Source organism: Diadema setosum, chromosome 11 (genome assembly GCF_964275005.1).
Source record: "Diadema setosum chromosome 11, eeDiaSeto1, whole genome shotgun sequence".
Classification (NCBI taxonomy): Eukaryota; Metazoa; Echinodermata; class Echinoidea; order Diadematoida; family Diadematidae; genus Diadema; species Diadema setosum.
In genome coordinates, this window is record NC_092695.1 from 26583174 (window position 1) to 26604716 (window position 21543).

At 36.6% G+C, this 21543-nt stretch overlaps 1 protein-coding gene across 1 annotated transcript; it reads left to right on the forward strand.

The window, feature by feature from the left end:
* The first annotated feature begins 1580 nt into the window (after positions 1-1580).
* On the forward strand, positions 1581-14943 carry LOC140235382 (glutamyl-tRNA(Gln) amidotransferase subunit B, mitochondrial-like). Its single transcript, XM_072315410.1, has 12 exons — positions 1581-1732; positions 2567-2726; positions 4764-4877; positions 5513-5711; positions 6589-6711; positions 7377-7490; positions 7959-8043; positions 9125-9359; positions 9720-9856; positions 13344-13467; positions 13943-14032; positions 14566-14943. Exons 1-12 carry the CDS (start codon positions 1581-1583, stop codon positions 14692-14694), a joined length of 1662 nt encoding a protein of 553 aa, XP_072171511.1. The 3' UTR covers positions 14695-14943.
* The last annotated feature ends 6600 nt before the right edge of the window (positions 14944-21543 follow it).

Below are 21543 nucleotides of genomic sequence, written 5' to 3' on the forward strand. Positions count from 1 at the left end.
AAACCATACAGTCGGCCCTACTTTCAGTTCCTTTTGCCGGTGTTTTCATTTTTCTTCTCGCGAAGTCTCGGGACAACTCCCTTTCTTTCCATCCACCCTCCCCACCCCACCCCCTCTTTACCCTATCTATTCAGGAGAGCTTGAAAAAGGCGAGAGTATAAGATTTGTTCGTTTTTTTTTTATTTACTGTACTTAAGACATTCTGTTATTTTGAAGGGATGACACCAATGCGAATATTAGTTCAATATTGTTTTCATACACACACGCACACACGCACGCACACACACACACACACACACACACGGATATTACATATGAAGAGTTTGTTCGCAAAAACCGATTAGTCCATTTTTTTTAAATTTTGAAGTACGGTCTCTGTCACAAAGTACAAAATAATATCTTTTAAATAATATATGTATTGGTCATCAGGCCCTACATATATAGGTACATTTTTGAAGTTACAGTGTACATGGTCAACAGAAGCAAAAATTTTCTTATTATTCTCTTTATTTTTCTTGACCTTTAATCGCAAATATCTCCATTTGGCAAATATTTACTTATCGGTTGTTTTTTTTTTTTTTTTTTGCAAACAAACTCTTCATAACATTGTATATATAAGAAAACTTTCATCGAAGGTAACATTATTATCTTTGCAAGAGGTAACTATGCCTACATTAAAATTCTATAAACAGTGTTGCTATGAAATATACTGTAAAACAATAAATTGCAATGATAAGTGACGAGACGAAGTTTGACTTACGTCAATGAACCTTTACACTACTGAGCTACTGGCCTCTTGGTGACGCAGACTGAGCAAAACAAAAATGACCGATCGGAATGTGGTGGAAGGGTTATGGACGATTGAAAATGAAGCGGGGCTTCCACATGAAATGCCTCAGAGGGACCTATATATAAGAGGCCTACCATAACGTCAAAGGAAAGTCTCGAAGCTATCACGTTCAAATTTGATGTTATTTCTCATAATGTAAAAGCCTTTGCACCGTTAGTAATCAGGCATTTTACTAAAACATTTATTAGGCAGTTCTATAATTTCATGACTAAAAATCGACGTTTCCAGTGAGCTCTCTTAAGAAAATTAAAGAACACCCAATAAATGAATTGAAGAGTGCATACTTTTATTTCTATTCTAGTCTTCTAGATATATAAGTTGGGGGCTCAGCCCCCACTTTTTTTTTTATTGCACCCGTACATATAGGAATACAACAAAGAGTGTCAATGCACAAAACATACCACAAGAGAAGTATGAACATTGTAAAGATACTAGTAACGGTTACATAATTATTCTCAATATGCATAGAAATATAATTGATATTATTATTATTTACGCCAAAGGTCGTATCTCCATAAAGCTCCTTTCAAATCAATATCTCATTTGGTAAGATCTGAAATCTGTTAAGATTTCTTTACATGACTTGCACAGCATTTCTTTTTTCTCTATGATAGCTGCTATATTGACAACTGCTCTGCTCTTTTGCCGAGTTGGGCGAGTCGTCAAGTGGTCTCATCGCGGGATTTAGTGAATAGCGCCATCATAAGAACACCTCGCCCTATTATTCAACATGGCGACTTACATGGTACGCACGAGGGGAGTGTTGATACGGGGGACGGGAAAACATTCACCAGCGAAATTTCCTCTGACGAAAGAATACGTTAAGGCATTTTGTAAAGGTGCAAATATTTCAAGATGCTTTCATTCTGCTCAACCACTCTGGTGAGTATTTTTTCAAAGAATGCATGGAGTGGAGTTGTGATATGTGTACATTAGATAATATGACAAAATTTGCTATGTATGGGACTGAGATTGAATTGCAGGACGGGATAACCATCCGGAGCTCCCCACCACCTAACCCCGGCGCGGGGCGCGCTGTAACTACGGGTTGGGGTCGCTGGTGCGGTTACCCACCACCACGGGTCAACGGGTATAAAATAAGTAACGCTATGGTTACGGACGGCGTCACCTGTCACGCACGTAACGCTCTATTCCTCTGGTAGATCTATGTAGTAGGCCTAGGGCCCCGGTGTATTTATTATCAGTCTTCAGTCATAATTTATAGGAGGTGTGATCCACTGCATCACTGTTTACTTTAACTAAAAACTCAAAGTTTGCACAAGTTCCTTTCATTAACGATTAAATCAGTGACAGTGATGATTTATGACTAATTTATGTGCATATGCTGAACATTAAACACAATATTATCAAATTAATGAACACTAGACCAGCTAGTAACAGCCCAGGTGCTCAGACATTGGAGTTGGGTTAACTATACACAGCCCTACGTAGCTGTACACTGTCACAAGTGTCGCCACGCATGCTAGAGTTGGGTTAGGTTAGCGTACATGAACACCTGTGAACTCGTGTTCAATCTTATTCTTTTTTATTTTAGTGTCATTATAATGCTAATTAATGGCAATGATGAATTGACTTTAGCAATTTGACTTGTGATCGTGCTTGTAGAAATTGTTAATTGGCATACACTTGAGCATTCATTCATTTATTTTTGTTTAAAAAAAATGCCTCTTGTGAACTGTCATTTCACACTCACAGGAGAAACAGATCAGATGGCTGGGTTAGCATGGTTGGGCTTGAGATCCATGCTCAGATTGCTTCAAATACTAAGCTCTTCTCTGCCTCAGAAGTTCAGTTTATGGCTCCACCCAACTCTTTAGTGTCTTTCTTTGATGCATCGCTACCGGGAACATTACCAGTATGAATTAATTTGTTTGTTTGTTTCTTTGTTTGTTTTTTTCTTTGTTTGTTTGTTTCTTTGCTTGTTTGTTTGTTTTGTTTTGTTTTGATTTGTTTTTGCATAAAATTGAGGTCTTATTGTAATTGTTAAAATAATTATCATGATAATGATAAATTATTATTATCCGTATCAGTAATGTTATCATCATTACATTTTGCACTTTTATTTCACTGTTATAATTCATCAAAAGTATGTACAGTGTATTATTATTATCGTATTATTATTATCTTCTCTCTTTTTTTAGTAGTGAGTAAGCACACTATCAAAGGAGACTCAAATGATTTTCAAACTTTTACATTTGAACACCTATAAACTATTTATACTGGGTACAGTCTAGAGTTTCACAATTTATAGCGATTGGGATGAGGAATAAGAATGTTATCAAAATTTATAACAAATTGCAATGAACAAGGATGATGACATGGCAGCCTCGCCATAAGAATGTATGAGTTGGGACTGAAGAAAACAGAACAAAGAGAGAGAGAGAGAGAAAAAAAGAAAGCATGTATAGATTATACACAGGTGAACTTGTTTACAAACAGTATTGTAATGGAATTACACTGCTACATTTTTGAAAAATGTGAGCCTCCTATGTTATCATCATTGTTCAGTGTAATTTCTTTAAGGTTTTTCAAAGTATTGGTTTCTCTGCTCAAGGACCACAATAAATTCCACAAATCTATACGTGGAACTGTCGATTTATGTAGTACATGATGTGAAATTATGAAAATCGTCTGGAATGTCCCTTTAATAGTAGAGCACATTGTGTTCTAAGAGTACAGCACAATCATCACCAACTGGTAGTTGGAGTATAGATGCAGATACATCTACGTTTTGTTTTTGTTTTCAGTGTTAGGGGAGATGTTTTCCAGAACAGGGTGGGGGAAAAAGAAGGAAGTTCATGAAGTACACACAAGAGTAAAGAAATAATTCATTTAATGTTTGTATATAATATTCAAAATAATTAACCCATTGAGGACGAGTCTCGAGTATACTGGGGCAGGTGTCTCTGGGAACCGCTTGTTGTCCCAAAATCAAACCGTCCTCAAAGGGTTAAGTCACTCTCTCCCCTGTCAAATGTCCACGATCAAGGAGATGAGCCTTATAAGTTTATTAAAGGACAAGTTCACCTTCATTAACATAAGGATTGAGAGAATGTAGCAATATTAGTAGAACACATCAATGAAAGTTTGAGGAAAATCGGACAATCCGTTCAAAAGTTATGAAATTTTGAAGTTGTTGTGCAGTCACCGCTGGATGAGAAGACTACTGCAGTGTATGATGTCACATGCGTACAACAATATAAGGAAAATATAAAGAGAATTTCACAAAATTTCATCTTTTGAAAAAAGTACACATTCCCTTGACTCGATACTGACATATGTTATGGATAATATTATTCCCATTGCCTTTAGAAAGAGGCAAGTCAAGTGCTCTTTTATTATGCGAAAAAAGTGAAAATATGTTGAATTTTCTTTATATTTTCTTTATACTGTTGTACTCATATGACATCACAAGCATTAGTAGTCTCCTCATCCAGCGGTTCCAACACAAAAGTTTTAAAAATTCATAACTTTTGCACCGATTGTCCAATTTTCCTCAAACTTTCACTGATGTGTTCTACTAATATTGCTGCATTCTCTCAATCCTTATGTTAATGAAGGTGAACTTGTCCTTTATTAAGTACTTCAGCAACACGAATCATTCTCACAGTGCTCTCTGCACAACTGTGTAATGGTACTTGGTGGAATGCGAGCAATTATACATCTTTTTTTCAGATTAGTGTCACTTACCAGGCGAAATATGCTCACCTGGGTATTAGAAAATAGGCATTCTTCATGCAGCTTTACAATTACCAATCCAGTACAAACTGTACTAGCATGTGAAAGGCATACATCGGTATGTAGTGTTAATGTATTGAGAACTGTTAATATGAAAGGTATTGTCTCGTGTTTGATATCTCTATCTTTGACCAAATATTGTATCATGATTCAGGTGCTGAACAAAAGATGCGTGGAAGCTGGTGTCTTAACAGCCTTGGCACTCTCCTGCAGGATCAACAGAAAGTCTGTCTTCGATCGCAAACACTACTTCTATGCAGACCTACCAGTGAGGACTTTTTCACCACCAGTGATTCTCGGTCTCTAATGGCAATGCAATGAGGGAGTAGGGTGGAGACTTAGGTGTTACCCCAAAGTTTGTAGACATACTTGGGCCTATATGTCATGTGCCTATGTGCTATTCTTTTGTTTCTTGTGCAAAACAAACAACAATTTAAGTGCAAGGTGCATATTACAGATTATTTTTTTCAGTAGTGGTCCCTTATTGTTTCCATTCTTATCTATAATGACAATACTGCAATTCACCTTTGACCTGCTGCATGAAAAGTTTTGATAGTCTGAAAGATAAAAATCAAATGTAGGTCTCTAACTACATGTTTCTGTGTGTGACTGCCATTACAATGTTAAAACGTGGATTAAATGCATATGTTGTAGATTTGTGTTCTTGTGTGTGTGTGTGTGTGTTTTTGTGTTTTTTTTTTCATATCAGCGCTCAATGTATGATTTTGTTTAATATACCATGCCAACCTATTTGTTCAAACGAACATCATATGTGGTATTAGTGTGCAAATGGTCCTCAATTGGTATTGATAGTATTATTCATAGCGCATGCTTAAAAAAATCTACTCGATACACCAACTGTATGAGTTTTATAGTTAACATATTATATTCTCTGTCCCAAAGGCTGGCTACCAGATCACACAACAAAGGCTTCCACTGGCGGTGGGAGGTAGAGTAGATTTCACTATCTTTGATGAGAGGAGGAAGCGACCGGCGGCGCACCACTCGGTCCGCATCAAACAGATCCAGTTGGAGCAAGACAGTGGCAAGAGTCTCCATGATGAAGAGAACCAGGAGACCCTGGTTGACTTGAATCGAGCTGGTGAGTCACTACGCTTGGGTGCACTTCTAAAATGCTGCTGTGGTCATCCTTTCTAAATCAAGGTACCTTGGGATATCAGATATTTGAATGGAAAGGAAAAAAAATTGTGTATCATGCTCTTTTTATTTTGGACCCAGTGTGTCATGTGTCAAGTTTGCATGATTTTGCCTTTGATCTCACTAGCAGGGGGATATGGCTAAAAGTTAAAAATGCAAAAGTAGATGCCCACCTAATGTTGAATTTTCCACTTTCATCCTCAAATAAAAACATAATTAAGGCTACATCCACAAGAATGAATTAGTCAATTTTCTACCTCATAAAGTTAACCATCTTTTTCTAATCCTTCTCCTGTGTAAGATACACAAGAAATTTCAAGTTGCCAATTTAATGATTATAGGATGACAAATTCTACTGCAAAGTTCTCCCAGGAGTGGATGGGTCAATGGTGCAAAGGTTAAAGGCAGAGACTCCACCTCTCCCACTTTGAGACCTTTCTGAAATGTCTCACTTTTGATTTGCATCTTTCAGAAGACAGTAGGAATGATGTTACCCTTAACATGCATCAGTAACAAGTCATTGGAATTTATACTTTTGTTGGAATTCTCTTTTTATTTTCATTTTATCATTCTCCGCATGTGACATCACAAACTGTAGTAGTCTCCTCGTCCGCTGTTGGTGGCACTGAAACTTTAAAAATTCCTGACTTTTGAAGGGATTTTCCAATTTTCCTCAAACTTTCACTGATGTGTTCCACGAATATTGCTGCATTCATTCAATCCAAACACATTAAGATGAACTTGTCCTTTAAGAAATGGTTTGGGTATGAGTCTCTGAAAAGATAAAGGTATGGCTGCTTTCTGTAATCCCTTTCTGTCAGGGGTCGGTCTGATGGAGCTTGTCACAGAACCAGACCTTAGTGATGGCACTGATTCAGCAGCCATGGTGCGGGAACTGCAGCTGCTGCTTCAGACCCTCGGAACTTGTTCTGGCAAAATGGATGGTCAGTGTAGATGCTATGTTCAATCAGTTTCTTCTTGAGGTTTTAGCATGTGATGTAGCAGCACAAATGTGTATGGGAATATATTCAATATAGGAATGTAGAAGTTCTTCTTCAGCCTAAGTGTCTGGGGTAGAGGGTTTTTGTTTTGTTTTTGTTTTTGTTTTTGATTTTTTTTTTTTTTTGGGGGGGGGGTTGCCTTAGCCTTCAGAGAAGTTTTTAAGTTCACTAGCATTTATTAGCAGGGGTTTTATGATGAAGACATTTTTTTCTTTTGAGTAGTTCTTCCTAAAAGCATTTTTATTGCAAACTGTAGATACAAGAGGGTTTTCTGCCCATTTTCTAAGAGTGGAGACTAGTGATTTGTCATGGTAATTTATGTGTGTAACATCTTTCAGTTCAAAGAACACTAAATTGAAGCATATCTCACAATGTACCATTCAAGTTGGATATCATTGTCATTGTCCACTTGAATGACTTGTGTTGTAAGCATGTGATGTGAGTAGTCTGTAATTCATTTTATCATTACATCACAAAATTTACATCATTACTGCCAAACTGATTCTGAGCATTTTTTCAACAGTAAGTTTGAAATTATTTGAATTAGACAGATGTTCTTTTGTAGAATATGTTTGATCCATCATCTCCTTTTTTACTCTGTGTGAAAGAGGGTGCTCTACGAGTTGATGCCAATGTGTCTGTGAGTCGGCCAGGACAGGAGCCAGGTGTAAGGTCAGAGGTCAAGAACATCAACAGTGTGCGCTTTGTCAAGCAAGCTGTAGGTATGGCTTGTAAATGCAATCGCCATGACTTCATTCTTTTTAGAGATACAGTAGGTAGATAATTTGATACCAAGAGTGATACCATGATTTACTTTATTACAACTGTGGCACTTTGAAGCTCTTTGCATGGTACTATAGTTGTGCCAACCAGGAATGATAAAACTATGTCATGATGAATAGGCATTACTAAAGTCTTCTATGCAGGAATGAAACAGCTTTGTGTTTCTTCTTTATATTAGGTAATTATTTAGATTTTTTTATGTAAAAACAAATCTTGTAAACTTTGAGTGTCTGGGAGAATAATGGAGAAATTAGTTGTTTGCTCTCTTTTGTCAAGTTTTTGAAAATTCTTTTGACAATTAGTGTCATACACCAGAAAGTACTGTTTTAATTAAATCTAACTCTTTTTCCTTTGACACAGTGGTATTTTAATTCAACTTAGTTCACATTCACCTTTTCCGTTCGCAGATTTCGAAATCAAGAGACACATAGACTTGCTAGAAAGAGGAGAAAAAATCCAGTATGAAACAAGGTCATTTGACAACATGCTGGGGTAAGTCAGTCATGAACTGGATGCATGATGTATTAAAGTATTGATGATGGGTTTTTTTTCATAATTTTTGTAATGATCACAAAAATTTGTTCTACGTTGATTTAAACAGTATAAAACTATTTTCCAGCAGTTCTTCCTCTAAGCAAATCAGTGAAAAAAGAAATGGTTTGCACAGCCTGACACATAGATGTGAGTGGCTTCCATAAAATGGCATGAGAAAAATGTCTCCTCTCTCTGCAGGACCATCATTCGACATACAGTCAACCAGATACAACCTTCCTTAAGTTGACCTCGCATAAGTCAAATAATCACCTAAGTTAAAGGTCTTTTCAAGCCCTCTACTCTTTATATTCTATTGATTTTAATCCCTCATAAGTCAATTTTCTCTAAGTCGAGATTATTCAGTCCAAATAGATTCAGCTTAGGCAAGGTTGACTGTAAGACTTTGAATACAAACTGCTTTGAAAAGAATTGTCTACAGATATAGGAACTTGAGGGGGTTTTGCTTTTCTTTCTATAGTTCCTTATATTTTTTTCTTGTGTTATATTTCGTAGTATCTTAGGAGAGCAAGCCATTGTGTGATTAATATGGAAATTATTTCATCCATGCATTGATGCATGTGTCATTGAAATGAATTGATTCATTTTGGTGTTTTCCTCTGTTATCTCTGTTGTCCTCATTGAAACATTTCTATATTACATATCTAAAACACATTTATCATCTCATTTTCTAAATAATGTATACCTTTGGATGGATATGTTTGTCTGTTTCACTCTATTTCAGTATTCTGCCAGTCTTGTAGGTGTATGTCTCGAAAATACGTTTAGAAATATGTATCACAATGAAACAGCAAATTTTATGGACACATAGACTCATAAAACTTTCCAAAACTGACACTACTTGGATGTCCCCAAGACAATCTCTAAGGTTGTATATAACAATAGCCTGAAAAGACAATTGATTTAAAGATAATGCCCCTGAATAGTACACCTTTCTCTGAATTATGTTTTGCAGTGATTTTTAATGGAAAATGACTGAAATAGTAATTACTGTATGCTCTTCTGCGAAATACTTGTCCAGAATTACAGTGCCCATGAGAGACAAGGAGGGTCAAATTGACTATCGCTTCATGGCGGAGCCAAACCTGCCACCTCTCGTCTTGTACGATGACTCCAACATCCACACTGCTCTCCGGCCCGAGGGGGCGGTCAGCATTGATGTCCTGAGGAAGAAATTGCCTGAGCTGCCCAGAGACACACGGCAGAGGATGGCTGACCAGTATGGCATGTCATTGGACGTTGCTAACACACTGGTTGTAAGTGCACGATGACCAATGTTAAATTTGTTGTTGTTGTTCACAGTCAGCATGATGTGAACTATTAGTACTGGTAATTGTAATAACATTCATTTTGTAAATATCACCTTCAGAATGTCAGTTTCTCATCAGTTGATGGACAAGTCTGCAAAGGCAACTTCAATTTGTATGAGTTATTATGAACTTTTCATTGTGAGAGGGTAACATCTCACCTCAATCAGTTCTGATATCTGTCAACATTTTCAGGCTGGACGTGGGGCAGACCTGTGATTCCCATCACATTCAGTGGGCTCTTCATTTTGCACATACATCTTTGTATATCATTGATGGGGTTTGTATCTTGATTGTTCTACTTATCAGAATGAGCCAGGACTGGTGGATTTTTTCGAGTCTATTTTAGCTGCAAATTCTTGCCGAGATGCCAAGAAAGTACTGAACTGGCTGACAACGGAGTTCCTCAAACATCATAATCTTACAAATCTTGCTGTATCTCAGAGGTAAACAGATGTCTAAGCTTTCACTTTCAGTTGTATCTGTATTGAATCTGTGTGCATCTATCCACATGATGCTTTATTAAGTGGATTAGAAAAATTTACACAATTTAACGTACATTGAGAGAAAAATAATCTTCTACATATCATTATACAGTCAACCTCGCGTAAGTCGACATAATCGGGACTGAGCAAAACACGTCGACTTACGCGAATGTCGACTTACGCGTAAGTCGACATTTTGTTGACTTATAAATGAAAACTTATTTCCCCTGTACAGAGTAAGATTTGGATCACGATGCGGATCGCTACCCAAATCTTACTCCTTTTGCCGCCACAACATGCCTACTGACATCAGCAACAATAATATTTTAGTTCATGCATAAATCTCGCGCCGGTTTAATAGTAACGACAACACACAATTCCCAGATCTCTAGAGAGATTTTGAGAGAGCGGGATCGGAAACCTAGGCCCGTTTCTAGACACTTTACGTTTTAAACTTGATTTGAAATATCAAACGCAAATTCCCCAAAATTGTATTAAACTTTGCAATTTAAATTCAAGTGCGTTGCTGCGAAGATATGCGTGTGATTTTGCTTGATTCTGTCGAGATAATTTTTCAGTGCCGACTGAGTTGAAATATGTGTGATTTTCCTTCCCTAAGTCGCCATATTTGTTCTGTTTGAATTTGTATTGCCATACTCTGAAAATGAATTGTTCTCGCGCTCCGATTCGCAACATTACCGCTCTGTACGGCGCGGGCCCGTCTGAAATAAAAAGAAGAAGAAAAGTTTGTTTGAAAACGACATCTTTCGGACTACTATAACCTTCGTAAAAACTAATTTAACTTTGGACTGAGATTTAAACCTTCGGCATAGCGAACTTTAACAATAATTCGTTGTCATTTTTTCCATTGACATTTTGTGAAGCAGCATGCGTTTCAGCAGTTTGAAACGTGTGAATGTTGCGATGTCTTTCCCCTGCAGGTGCAGACTAAGTTCGGTCACGGCGAAAGTTCCGTTACGAAAAAAAAAAAAAAAATAAATAAATAATGCGAGCCTTTTCAACCATAACGCACTTCCGTAAATTCTTATGCGTTTAAACGCAGTTTCTGGTTTCGGACAAAACCCGGAAGTCTTTTCTGCAACGCTCTTGCTTTTTAGATACAGCGTTGCGTGTGATTTGACGGACTTGCATTTGTTTTTTTAGAGTTGCGTTTAAACGCAATTGAGTTTAAATTTCATACAATTTTCTAGTTTCGTATGATTATCAAACGCAAGTCTTTTCAGCGTTCCGTGTGATTTGATGGACTTACATTTGATTTTCAGAATTGCGTTAAATTTTTAATTTTGCTTACGAAATGAAAAATAATGCAGGTCTTTTAAACAATAACACTCTTCCGCAGATGTTTAGAGATGCGTTTAAACGCAGTTTCTTATAGTTTCGTACAAAAACCGCAAGTCTTTTCTGCAACGCTCTTGCGTTTAAATACAGGGTTATGTGTGATTTGATGGATTTGCATTTGAATTTTAGAGTTGCGTTTAAACACAATTGAGTTTTAAAAAGTTCCCTACAATTTTCTAGTTTTGTATGATTATCAAACGCAAGTCTTTTCAACGTTCCGTGTGATTTGAAGGACTTGCATTTGGTTTTTAGAGTTGCATTTAAACGCAGTTGAGTTTAAGTTTCCTACAATTTTCTAGTTTCGTATGATTATCAAACGCAAGTCTTTTCAGCGTTCCGTGTGATTTGATGGACTTGCATTTGATTTTCAGAGTTGCGTTTGATTTCTTATTTTGCTTACGAAATAAAAAATAATGCAAGTCTTTTAAACAATAACACAACACCGTAGATGTTTAGAGATGCGTTTAAACGCAGTTTCTTATAGTGCCGTACAAAAAACGCAAGTCTTCTCTGCACCGCTCTTGCGTTTAAATACAGCGTTACGTGTGATTTGATGGACTTGCATTTGATTTTTAGAGTTGCGTTTAAACGCAATTGAGTTTTAAAAAGTTCCCTACAATTTTCTAGTATCGTATGATTATCAAACGCACGTCTTTCAGCTTTCCGTGTAATTTGATGGACTTGCATTGGATTTTCAGTTGCATTTAATTTCAAATTTTTCTTACGAAATAAAAAAGTAACGCAAGTCTTTTCAACAATAGCACACTTCCGTAGGTGTATAGATGTTTTTAAACGCAGTTTCTAGTTTCGTACAAAACCGCAAGTCTTCTCTGCAACGCTCTTGCGTTTAAATACATCGTTGCGTGTGATTTGATGGACTTGCATTTGATTTTTCGAGTTGCGTTTATAAACGCAATTGAGTTTCAGGTTCGCACAATTATTTTCTAGTTTCATATGATTATCAGACGCAATTCTTTTCAGCAACGCACTTGCGTTTAAATGCAAAAGTTGCGTGTGATTTGATATACCTGCATTTGATTTTTTTTTTAGTTGCATTATTAGTTGCATTGTAATAAATTGTCTAGAAAGGGCCTAGGTTTTAATACCGCTTCGGAATAATTAACGTCAGAATATTCGGATTTACAAAAACATTTCATGTTCGGATAGTGAATACCTACTGGGACATAGTTAAGTGTACAAAATTTTTGCGTTTTGAGAATAACGAGAGGGAGAAAAGGAGTAAACTGAACTGCCTTGGGTACTACATGTAATACTCCAGTGTAAATGAGTGTATGCCCTTTCTATTCTGGCATACAAGACAATGGACGCATGGCGCGAACGCTACCGCGCCGTACACTATAGCGAATTACCGAGTAGAAATGCAGCGAATCGGAGCGGGAAAACAATTCTTTTTCAGAGAATGGCGATACGATTTTGAGCGAAAAATTATGTCGACTTAGACGAGGGAATTAACACGTATTTTAGCTCAGTTGGCACTGAAAATCAGGTCGACTTACGCGAGTTGTCGACTTGTAAACGTCGACTAAGACGAGGAAATTTTCAAGGAATGACATAGGCAAAAATCGGGACTTTTTTATTGTGTCGACTTAAGCGAGTTGTCGACTTATGCGATGTCGACTTAGGCGAGGTCTACTGTATTGTGTACTCTGTTTTTTACCATGCTGATGAGCACGGAGATCGCATTTCCTGCAAATACTGAGCCATCTTCATAGATTTTATTGATATTTGGCTTGTCAATCATTTGCACACCTGAAAATAACATCAACTTCGCCGAAGTGAAATCTGATCAGAGCAAGAAACATGTGGGTTTATCCATAGTATGAATATAGGTTTAGACCACAGTTTTGACTTTCGCAGAGATTTGCAAGAGGTCAAACTTTTGAACACATGATTGATAACCACAAGGTTCATATTGTTTGATGTTTTATATTCACATGTACAATGTACTTACGTGATCTTCACTTCTCTTTCCTTCTTTCTCTCTTCTTTCTCCATTCATCCCTCGCTCACCCTTCCTCACTCTTGCTCTTCTCTCTCTCATATATCTGTGTCTTGCTGCTGCTTGTAGTCCAATGACACCTGCAATATTTGGTGAGCTGATAGACCTGATGTCTGAAGGCAGGATATCTGCTGCTACAAGCAAGAAACTCACTGCCATGGTGTTTGAAGGCGACACACGGCCCCTCACTGAGGTTGGTTGGACACCAGATTAAAGTTCCTTGACAAACTAAGCATTTAACTAGTTTGTCCCCAAATTATTCAGTTTTTGTTCTTTATAGTGCACTTCCCCAATGAATATCAATGTCTTACTTATTGTGAAGCAATTAAACTTCTTCCCAAGGTTCTTTCTAAATCTATTTTTCTATCTCTGCAATTTTAAACAGGAAGTATACAACCGAGTTTGGCAGTAAAAAAACAAACAAACAAACAAACAAACAAATCCAGTGGATTTAGTAAAGAGATGATTTCATTTCATGAAGCATGTTGATTTGAAATATATGTTTGTGTATTTGAATATCTTAAATACATAACATGTGTAGAAGATGATATCCAGTAAACATTTGTCGTACTAGTACTGGATAACTGTGTTACTTTTCCACTCAGATGCAGGAATGTGTTCAAGTGTTAGATTCTAGACAACCATGTTGTTCTGCTCTCTTTCTTCAGATCATTGAAGAGAACCAGTGGGGGCAGATCAAAGATCAAACAATCATCAAGCAGCTGTGTCAGAGAGTCATGGAAGAGAATACAGAAACGGTAAGTTTGTCTGTCATTTTGCCGTCTGTTTTTCTCTGCGATTTCGACTCGACCAGCTTCATAATGGGACAATGCAATTACACCTTGATTAGTTTATGAAAGAAGTTCATAGCAGAATATATTTCATTTGAGCTTCTATTAATTTTTTTTTTGTTCTCTATTGCAAAATGTTTGATCATTGTGTCATTTAGTCATTTAGAAACTTCAGACATGCAATAAGGTTGCAGTGGATATCTTTTGTGTGTGAAGTAGTACATGTGATATTTAGTGTGATGATTAGCATTTGTGAGTGTTGTAAAGTGGCAGCCTGATTATTTGATTCTGAGCGGTTGAGTGAACATGTAGTGGCTTGTAACCAATCACACAGCTTCATGTGGGAAGATTTGAATTTCAAATTCATATTTGCATGCCCTATGGTCCAACTATTACAAGGAAATTGGGGCTTTTGGTCACCTCATTAATGTTTTTGAGAGATATGACCACATGAAACATGGGAGAAGTTTCAAAGATTACAAGCTGTAATTTCTTTCCAGGTCCAAGAATACAGACGAGGCAACAAAAAAGTGGTGAACAGGTTGATGGGGGAGGTGCAGAGGGAGACAAAAGGCAGGGTGGAGCCGCAAATCGCCATAGCAACACTCAGGAAGATGTTGGAAAGATGACCTGTACTTTAGTGAGATGGAAGAAGGAAGAAGATGGAAAGAGAGCAGTTTATTTTCAGTGAACTCAATGTTAACCGCACATGAAAGAAAATTTCTTTGCGGTGTTGGCAGTGAAATCACAGCTGGCTCTAACCACAAGGCAATATTACCCTACTCTGGAAATAGCATGTTCGAGTAAACTTGGAACACCTTGGTGTATTCATGTCTTTTGCTCAAAGTAGGACATACAATCATGTAATTCATGGCCAAGATGCAAGCAGTGGTTCTTTGGGAGTGTGAGTGACACAAACATCAGTATCAAGTTGAAAGAGTGTGTACTTTTCATTTATAAAAAAGAAGAAGAAATAAATACATTTTGTGCAATTCTCCCTACACATTCTTTGCAATGTTTCACTACTATGAAATCATGACTTGTAGCCTTCCTTCTTTTCCAGCAATAACACAAAAAAGGCAAAGGAACTGGGTGGGGGGGGGGGGAGGGAGGGAGAGGGTAAAAGAAATAAAAAATTAAAATTGGGACCCCACCCCACCCCCAATGAATTTCCAAGGGTTCTGTTCTTAGATCTTCTGCCTAATCAGGAGGGTACATGGACCTTGACCCCCTCCCGGTCCCCCCCCCCCCCCCAAAAAAAAAAAAAGTTCTGCACCCCAGGAGTATATGGATTTAATCAAAAATTTAAAATTTAAATCTCCTGAACGGCTTGCTCTACATTTCCTATGTCTTCTAATAATTTTCCTGCATTCACTGAATTCACATGTATATATTTAGGGAAAATTCTCAATTTAAGTATAGGTCATCAAATTTTGATCTAAAATATGAAAGGGAGTACAAGGTATATCGAAATATTTTAACTACTGTTTTGAAAAATGCCAAACGGGTTTATTATAGTAGTATGTTTAATGATAATAAGCAAGATTCGGGTAAAACATGGAAAATAGTCAATGAGTTGTTAAATCCTGGTAAAGAACATACTGCAAGTTTAGACATTGAAGAGTTGGTGGTTAGTAAAGTTGATGAAGTTAAATCTGTTTTTTCTGCAAAAGAAATAGCAGAAGAGCTTAATGACTACAGTTAAACTCGCATAAGTCAATCTTCTCGGGACTGAGCAAAACACATCGACTTAGGCGATTTTCGACTTGTGCGTAAGTCGAAAAAAATCAACTTACAGTTTCACCACACGTACATACATGTATGTATAATGTACATGTATGTTGTCTACTCTGGAGCCGAGAGCTGGAGCGGTGTGCCGCAGCACGGGTCGCCCGGTAGGGCCGCGGCTAACTTTGCATGGACAGTGCATTAGTATTGGCACAGGTCCGATTACTTGACACCCTTGTTAAACCTTGGGGAAGTGAATATGAACGATATTTGAGCAGTGATTGATTCCAGTTTACCATACCGTGGCTTGAAATGCGTGTAGAGATGCAATTCTGATTTACCCGTGCCCGTAACTTTACCCCTACTTTCCGCTTTGAAAACTCAGCAGCTTCATCCATTATAGTCGACCACTCCACTGCACAGCGCTGCAAATGCCAAGCTACACTGCGAGCTCAATACTGTACATGTAAATGAACACATGTGTACTGTACGAACGCTGTACGTACGTAGCACGACAGGGCTGTACCAGCGGACCTCAAAACACGAAGAGAGTTCAACGATCCCATGCGATCGCTTTGAATTTTGATTTTAGATCATTTTTTTTTTGTCACCTCAAACTCATCTGACAAACAATATAATGATTGAGTAATAACTAATGAATAATAAATGACAGTGATTTATTACACAATAAAATCTTATTCGACTTAGGCACAGTGAATTCAATGGTTTTTCCGTGAAAGTGTTCTTGGAATTTCATCGACTTAGGCGAGTATTCGACTTACAAAATTCGACTTGTGAGTGAATTAATATACGTAAGTCAATGGGGAAAAATCAGGACTTTTTAAAATCATCGACTTACGCGATTATTCGACATATGCGACGTCGACTTAGGCGAGTTTAACTGTATTTTGTTACTGTAGGACCAAAGTTGGCCACTAAGATTCCTGAAACACAAATTAATCTAAAGGAATTCTTGGGGGAAAAGAATAATAAATCGTTATTTTGGAGGCCAGTTACAGAGAAAGAAGTGTTCGATATTTTATTCGCATTAGACTCTAAGAAATCACATGGATATGATAATTTACCAGTAAGATTATTAAAGGATGCAGCAAGATTTGTTTGTAAGCCATTGCTTTACATTTTTAATTTGTCCTTAGAAACTGGAATTTATCCTCAACCCTTAAAGATGGCCAAAGTAACACCAATATATAAAAAAGGACCAAAATCGGACCCTGGAAATTAGCGACCTATCTCCGTTCTGCCAATAATTGGAAAGGTTTTAGAGAAAATTGTAAATGATAGACTGGTTGATTTTTTTGAGTCCAATGATATTTTTTATAAACACCAGTATGGCTTTCGTAAAAGATACAGTACGAAATTGTCTTTAATTGATCTTGTAAATACACTAATGACATCACTTGATGAAGGAAAAGTAACACTTGGTATCTTTATAGATTTTCAAAAGGCTTTTGATACGATAAATCATGATATTCTTCTATGTAAACTGGCTCATTATGGTATTCGTGGAATTCCACTTCAATGGTTTGCTGATTATCTGTCCAACAGATCTCAGCTGCTATCTTATAGAGGAATGGTCTCGACACCGAAGACTATAACTTGTGGTGTCCCGCAAGGGTCAGTTTTGGGGCCTACACTCTTTTTGATATTCATAAATGATTTGCCACGCTCTTGCTCTTTCTTTGAATTCAGATTGTTTGCCGACGATTCAAATATTTTTCATACTTATGCTGCTCGCCAAAAAGAAATAAATGTGAATGAAGTAAATGAAAACCTGCACAGAGTTCAAACATGGTGTAATGCCAATAAAATTACGATCAATTTAAAGAAAACAAATTATATGGTAATCAGAAGAAAATGCCAGTTAGTTGCGATGAGGGGTGCAATAAAACTATCTGACACAGACTTTGATGAAGTGAGTGTTGCATCCTTTATCGGAACTCAGATTGATTGTCATCTCACTTGGAAACCTCACATTCAATTGGTAAGTAAATGTGTTCGAAGGAAAGTAGGTGTATTGTATAAATAAAGACAGTATGTTCCGCAGCGCATTCTTGTGCTTTTGTATTAAGTCTTTTATACAACCACACATATTATATGGTATTGAGGTATGGGGCAGTACTTATAAATCTCACTTAAATTGTATACATATTTCTCAAAAACTGGCTCTGAGAGCTATAACATTTTCGACTTTACGAACACATTCAGAACCATTGTTCCAACGATTCAAACTTCTAGATGTTGTTAGGTTACATAAGTTCTCAGTTTTAACATTTATGTACGATCTCTGCAATGGAACTATTCCGCACCCTCTATATGACTATTGCCAAATTGTGCATCATACTTACAGGACAAGAACAAATGAAAAAAGAATGTTGTACTTACCAAAATTTAGAACCACACAGGGACAATTTTCGATTTCTTACTTAGGTCCAAAACTTTGGAACACATTGCCACGAGAAATGCGTGAACAAAGCGAAAGATCCACATTTTGTAAATGCCTTGCAGATTTCCTTCTCTAATAGATATTATATACTGTATCAAGTATAATTAGTTTTCTATGTTATAAAATATATGATGTACATTGTATTTAAATATTAACTGCCATTTCAACCAACCATGTAATAATTTCTCGTTTGCGTTTAGCTTTTACACGTAGTATGAAGATCAAGGTGACCAATCTCGACAAGCACATGTGCTAACTTTTGGTTTCCTTGTTAACAACAACTTTGTAGAATTACGCTACATGCATCACATTTAAATCTCAAATGTCTTCATTTAATCATGTTATTGTAAAGGAGTAATAGATAAGTATTTTTTTTCCATACATGTATGTAAATACAATTGTATAATAATTGAAATGTACATGTTCAAATGTTGTTGCTAATAAAACTTCAAACTTCAAACTTCAAACTTAAAGATATAAATTACAATACTGTATAAGCTGTTATTTCAGATATACAGATATTTTCATGAATTACGAGGTCAAGGACATTTCAGCAAGATGTTGTTTTCGCAACTTGACACCGAGGTTCTTGTCAGTGCACTATTAACCTAGTGCATGCCGTCATTCTTGCGTGTTGTTGAATTCTCGAAAATTAAACCCTCATGAAAATGACTGCATATACAGTAATTTCGGAGGATGACATGGAGATACTTTCCTTGTGAATTTTCAGGTCCAAATCAGTGTCTTGTAACTTCAACAAACCAGAATATTGTAACCTGGCACGATGTGCACTGGACAAGCCCATGAATTACATTTTCATGCATGCTGTACAAAGTGCTTCAATTGTGCAGTACATATATTTTAGTTGATAAAATCAACAGTACAAATGTGTGTATGAAACCATTTTGTAATTTATGACTCCTGGAAACAAATAAAACTTTTATCTACTCCATTGCAAATACATGTACTGTCCTGTGAACTTTTCACCTGTTCTTCCTTGATGCATGTAGCATCGGGTATTTGTGCAACTTCTAAGCTGGCCAGGGGCAATATAGGTGTACACATACACTAGATAACACAACTACAAGTACATATTGTACCCGTTTTTATCTGCGTAATTTGTTTGTAGTCCAGTGTAACTGAATTTGAATTTTTTTCATTAGTACGTGTATTATAATCTTTTTTTACTCGCTGTTCCGTGGCCCATGTGTCATGCTGTTAGCCATCTGTGGGCCAAAGAGAGAAATGACTCATGCATTGATAGGAAATTTGCTCACATGAAGTCATGAAACCAGAGGCATAATCATCATAAATGTACAGTATGTGTATCAGTAAAAAATCACATTTATTTGGTTCACCAGTTGTGATACAAAACTGGCACAAAACTGCAGGGGATTAGGAACACATTTCTTTTGTGCATAGTTCTATATAAAAAAGTTATGCAATGACACAAAAATATTTTTCTGCAATACATCCAAAACCTCTTGAAATTTCATCTTCTAAGTGGCAATAATCCTAGAAAATTTGGGTAACATTCTGGAAAAATACTGGATTGTAGCTTTTGATTACAACTGCTATAAAGGATCAGTCTTTTCCATATTCAAGGATACTACGTGTATCATTCTAATAGTCATCATGAAAATCAAAGAGTAGTTATTGCATGTACAGTTATTCCAGATAATATGTTACATTGCAACACATGTACATTGTAGTGATGAAGATGTATGCACAACTCCTGTGAACCATAGGTGCTTACTGATAGCCTCCCTAGCATATGTTGCTTGTTTGCAAGGCTCAAGACTGTCACCAAATGGGCTTCTGTATGCAACAAATAAAAGATATCTCACTCTGCAGATGTTGTTCAACCATTGCACACAAGCCCATAAGGTACATGTACAGCACAATGCCACACTGGAAATGAAATAGCAGGCATTATAGTGTATTGTATCTAGAGCACTAAATATGTATTTTGCAAAATTAAATGAAAACCTAACAAATTTGTGCTTTCCAAGGATGATACACATAATTCCTGAGGCAGTACAGTGGACTCTTGTTATAAAAAACTCCTAAGCACCAATGAAATACAACTGTAACTTTGTTACACAGTGCATGTACATTTTTGGATGTAGTGTATCACGGTTTGCTATTCAATAGAATAAAGGATCTTTAAACATTGAAGGCAAAAAATTTACTTTGTTATACGGTGTATAAGGTTTGTTGTTCTCCTTTACAAGAATCTACTGTATGGGATTTCATTTGATACAGAGAGAAACTAAACTTAAAAATGATGCACATGTGTTTCATCTGTTTTATAGAATGGTGGACAATTTTTTTGTTTTTGTTTTTTTTTGTGCATGGGATTAAGAAAGAGAAATAAAATTTTCAACACTGGGTGGAGACCATTACTCTACATAGCATGTGTACTAACAAGGATGTTGCTACATAGGGAATGAACTTGGAGTGAATATTTTCTAGATTTCGACTTACATTATGTATTTGATTTAATTAAAGGGAAGATAAACCCCAAGAGCAATGTGAATTGGGTGAAAGCAGCAGCATTAGTAGAACACATCAGTGAAAGTTTGAACAAAATCGGACAATCGATGCAAAAGTTATGAATTTTTAAAGTTTTGGTGTTGGAACCGCTGGATAAGGAGACTACTAGTGGTTATGACGTATGAGTGGACAACAATACCAAGAAAATATAAAGAAAATACTACAAAAATCCATTTTTCATGAAAATTACAAATTCCATCAACTTGATATTTACATATGTTAAGGGTAGCAATTATTCCCCCTGCTTTCTGAAAGCGGTTGGTCCATTGCTCTTTCATAATTCTAAAAAAGTGAATTTTTGTTGAATTTCCTTTATATTTTCTTTGTATTGTTGTCCACTCATACGTCATATCCTCTAGTAGTCTCCTCATCCAGCGGTTCCCACACCAAACTTTAAAAATTCATAACTTTTGCATCGATTGTCCAATTTTCCTCAAACTTTCACTGATGCGTTCAACTAATTTTGCTGCTTTCACTCAATCCACATTGCGCTTTGGGTTTACCTTCCCTTTAACAAAGAACTCAAATTAGTAATCTACTAGATGCACATTATAGAGTCATTTTTGATACAGGATCATTTCAGAATTGTCCTGATATTTTTCAAGACATTTATGGATTACAGGACACTGTATTGTTCTTGGAATGATTTGAGTTCCATACAGCCTATAAATGTATACACACACTACAATAAGCAGTTGCAAGAATTAATTAGATACTGTACGTGCTGAAA

Bases quoted from the DNA above. Each gene is read 5' to 3' on its own strand.
- LOC140235382 (XM_072315410.1), top strand. From the start codon at position 1,581: ATGGCGACTTACATGGTACGCACGAGGGGAGTGTTGATACGGGGGACG. The intron at 5,712-6,588 runs GTGAGTCACTAC...CCTTTCTGTCAG, and splicing joins GGTTGACTTGAATCGAGCTG to GGGTCGGTCTGATGGAGCTT. The intron at 9,360-9,719 runs GTAAGTGCACGA...TCTACTTATCAG, and splicing joins ACGTTGCTAACACACTGGTT to AATGAGCCAGGACTGGTGGA.